We start from the raw sequence: 4,283 nt of genomic DNA on the forward strand, positions 1-4,283 counted from the left end.
CCCCCCCCTCCTCTTAAATCCTAATATAACGATCACTGTATGATGTGCTGTTAATGAGTGTGAACAGGCTCTTTGAGGAAGATGTGGTGGCTCTTAAAAGAGCCTTTTGTTGGGACGTTGTTGGTGTTGAAGCAGCTCACTTCTTCTTGGCTGCAGCCTTCTTCACTTTGGGCTTGGCGGCCTTCTTGACGGGGGTCTTCTTGGCTGCGGGGGCCTTCTTCACCACCTTCTTGGGGCTCTTGGTAGCTTTCTTGGGGCTCTTGGCCGCCTTCTTGGCCGCTGCGGGCTTCTTGACCTTCTTGGGAGACTTCTTGGCGGCTGCCGGCTTCTTGGCTGCCGCTGCTTTGGGCTTTTTGGCCGCTGCGGGTTTCTTCGCTGCGGGCTTCTTGGCTTTAGGAGCGGCTTTCTTCAGCGCCTTCTTGGGCTTGGTCTCCGCCTTCTTGTTGATCTTGAAGGAGCCCGAGGCCCCGGTCCCCTTGGTCTGGACCAGAGTCCCCTTCACCACCAGGCTCTTGATGGCGGTCTTGACGCGGGCCTTGTTCTTCTCCACATCGTAGCCTCCGGCAGCCAGAGCCTTCTTCAGGGCGGCCGCGGACACGCCGCTCCGCTCCTTGGACGCGGACACGGCCTTAACGATGAGCTCCCCGACGCTGGGACCGGCCTTCTTCGGCTTGGACACCTTCTTCTTGGCCGCTTTGGCCGGAGCGGCGACGGCGACGGCGGCTGGAGCTACTTCTGCCATGTTCCGCTTGTTTCTCCTCACGATAACACGAGAGTCTGAATGATGGAGGCTCCGAGCAGCAGGCTGCACTTAAACACACCGTGAGAACCGTGGAGACTCAGCCCAGCTCGCGGCCGCTCGGTGCGGGCTGAACGCCGCCACTTGTGTTTTCTCTGCACCGATAAAAGGCTCCGAACTAAATGTGGGAGAAGAGCCGCAGGCTGCCGGTGAAGGAGCCGGTAGCGGACTGGTGTCTCTTCATACTGAAGTCATGTTCAGCTCTGATGCGCTCTGCGTTTGGTTCGCGGAGCCTCCAAACTTCACACATTCACCGTCGCGACCGGCGCTTATCAGCTGCTTTTCACGCTCATTTCTCTCCTAAAATGTTTTAAAATGCATCAGAGCTCCGTCAAAAGCAGTTTTCCAGCGGACCCACATGTTTGTTCAGGCACTCAAAGTAAAAACAAGCATCTGTTGATGATCAGTTTCTAATAAATCGAGTTTTTCTGGGAGCAGCAAACACACTGATGATGGAGGTTCAGCCTGACTTCCTGTCAAAGCTGCTCGCTGTGGACGTTTCTGCTGCTGAGGACAACTTGTGTCTAGAACACCTTTTATATTCATGCTTTTACTGATAAATCAATAAAATAACTATAATAGTTTCTAATTAATCTATCCTTTACTCATCAATTCATGAACTATAAATAACTTTATTAGGTGACTGCGTTACCTTTTGTAAACATAAAGCACCTTGATTAGCAGAACATGTTAAGATTAGACTGATTTGACAGCACATGTGCAATGTAAAAATATAAAACATGATTTATTGATGTCTTGTAGTGGATGTATTAACTATGTGTGAGCTAAGTATACAGATGAGAAGGTCTACAGAGTCTTTTACTCAAATGTATTTCAGTTTCAGTTTTGTCCCTAATTTTACAGCACAGTGATGTTCTATAATGTTAAACTCTTTGGATAAAATATTTCCCTAATTTCTGAATTTATAAAATTACAGAACTTTTCTTGTCATCCCATAAATCCCAAATATTCTGGACACAACTTTTAAGACCTCAGATCAGTCATTTTTTCATTCCAGGTGCTTTAACTTGGTCAACTAGAAACTGATGTGTCAATACTTCACATTAATTAGTTGTTGCCATTACAATGGCTTTAAAGATCCCCTCCAGACATGTTTTAAGACCTCAAGGCACCGGCAGCTTATTTTCCCTCATTGAAAAGAAATACATGTGCATTTTTTTCTGAGTTTATCTGTTGGACACAAGATTTTCTCCTACTTCATGAAAAGTCCATTGTCACTGGAAGCTTCACATTTCCACATAAGTCACAATAAGCAAAACATGTTGTCCTGCTGCTGGTCAGAGTTGAAGATCACATCCTTTGTTTTGTTAGCTGAGAGGATCCTAACTGTAACACCAAACAGCTCTATGATGCCTGGCTGGTCCAGGATCAGCACCAGGAAAACAGTTGGGTCCCACCTGAGCTGTAGACCTGCAGACAGGAGAGCAGGAAAAACAAGGTGACATAACTCGTGCCACATTTATTCTTTTTAGTTTGCTGTTTTCACCGCTTGCAATTTGGGGGACAAACTGTGAAGATGTTAAAGATAAGATGTTTCTTTATTGTCCCCTGTAGGAGAAATTCAAAGTGGCACAGCAGCACAGGGGAATGTAAAAAGAAAGAAGGAAATACAATAAAGGTAGAACCAGTAAACATCAGAATCAAGTCTGTAAAATATATACACACTATATACACAAGCAAAACATCATCTGTCAGTGGATACGTTGGGTGCTGTGGTGTTGTGGAGTCTGGTAGCACAAATGAGTCTCATAGGCGCTTTGAGGAGCGGAGCTGGATGAGTCTGTGGCTGAAGGAGCTCCTGAGCTGCCTCAGCTCAGCATACAGAGGATCAGAGGGGTTGTCCAAGATGGTTTTCAGCTTTCTCTCATCTTCCTCTCAGTCACTGCCTCCACACTGTCCAGGTCCATCCCCACAACCAGCTTACCCAGTTTTTTGGCACCACGATCCCGATGCCACCTCCCCAGCACAACACAGCAAAGAAGACGACACCGGCCGCTACAGACTTAAGAGGATCCATTTGAGCGGCTCCTGGGAAAGAAATATTATGGCCACAGTCCACGATGGAACTTATAGCTGGCTCAGCTTTATGCACATTAGACTTTCATCATGTGGGATCATTAAGCACAACACATGTTTGTTATATTCACACACTGTCAGCAGCTCTCCCACAGAACAGCACTGTAACTTTGAGAAATTTTAAAGAAACTTTAGCTGCACTGGAGTCAGAGGGCGCTTTGATGATGTGATGGAAAATCAAAAACTGGTTGTGAGTTGACTCGAGCGCAGAGTTACACATGATAAATATAAACTCACCTTCTAGAGAGGTAGCATCTCTGCTGACATGATCTGTGCATTGTTTTATCTTGTTCGGACTCCTTTTTGGTGCCTTTTCATAAACAACGACTCAGTCGAATACCTCTACAGGACATCAGCTCTTAAAGGTGATTCAGTGGCTCTTAAAAGAGCCTTTGTGTTTCCGTCTCAGCAGGTCAGGATGAGGTTTGACCTATGAAGCCGTACAGGGCCCTGCCTCTTCAGAGCGTACACCGCGTCCATGGCAGTGACGGACTTCCTCTTGGCGTGCTCGGTGTGGGAGATGGAATTAAGTCAAGTCAAAATTTATTTAAAGTGTAAAATCACAAGCTACGTGGTCTCAGTACACTTTACAGAAAACAGAGACACATAAAAAATTGCAGAACTGGATAAAAAAAAGCTGAGAACACATAACAAGACACACACATTAAAAATCAATAAAATAGACAATTATAAAACAACAAGAATCATTTAAAATTCAACTCATGAAAGCACTTTTCTTGACCATCACACACTCAACACATTCAGACAACATTAAGTATGTCACCATTATGCAGAGCAGCAGTGAGTTGAATCTTGAAAGAACTGTTAGTACAGATATAGAAACAATGTCTTTACTTTATAGTTTAATCCACCAGATAAAATGATTTTCAACATGTTTAATTTTCAATTGTTAAAACTCCACTCACAGTATGCATTTTGTGTTGCCGATTATTTATTTATACATTTATATTTAAAGAGTAACTCAAACACTAAACAAAATCACATCTGCATCTTAATAACCAAGATGGCGCCGCCTCGGGATTACGCTCCGTAGTGCTTTTTCTGTTTTTGTTAATTAACGCTGTTTTCTGCCGTCCCTCTCTGGTAACTTTTACCAGAGAAGAGCTCTTAAACATTGGACTTTCAACTGCTCATACTATTCCACCGCTCCTTATTGACCCTGGAACCTTCCCGGAGTTACTAGTTGGAGGAGCGGCAGCTCTGTTTGGGATCCTTCGGAAACGGCGCAGGGGAAAACGTGCAGGCGCGCTGGATTTCTCACTGCACTCCTTTCAGTCCACAAGGTGAATGTCCACCCTCTGGCCAACAAAATGGACAAACTGCTGCTCCTCAACAGAACCAACTTGGACTTCTACAGATCTGCTGC

The 4,283-nt window shown here is 45.2% G+C and overlaps 1 protein-coding gene across 1 annotated transcript; it reads right to left on the bottom strand.

Moving 5' to 3' along the window:
• On the bottom strand, positions 1 to 1,067 carry LOC123962826 (histone H1-like). The gene has a single exon (XM_046039219.1). The coding sequence runs from the start codon at positions 740 to 742 to the stop codon at positions 137 to 139; it is 606 nt and encodes a 201-aa protein (XP_045895175.1). The 5' UTR covers positions 743 to 1,067; the 3' UTR covers positions 1 to 136.
• Positions 1,068 to 4,283: the final 3,216 nt, after the last annotated feature.

This window comes from Micropterus dolomieu, linkage group LG23 (genome assembly GCF_021292245.1).
Source record: "Micropterus dolomieu isolate WLL.071019.BEF.003 ecotype Adirondacks linkage group LG23, ASM2129224v1, whole genome shotgun sequence".
Taxonomy (NCBI): domain Eukaryota; kingdom Metazoa; phylum Chordata; class Actinopteri; order Centrarchiformes; family Centrarchidae; genus Micropterus; species Micropterus dolomieu.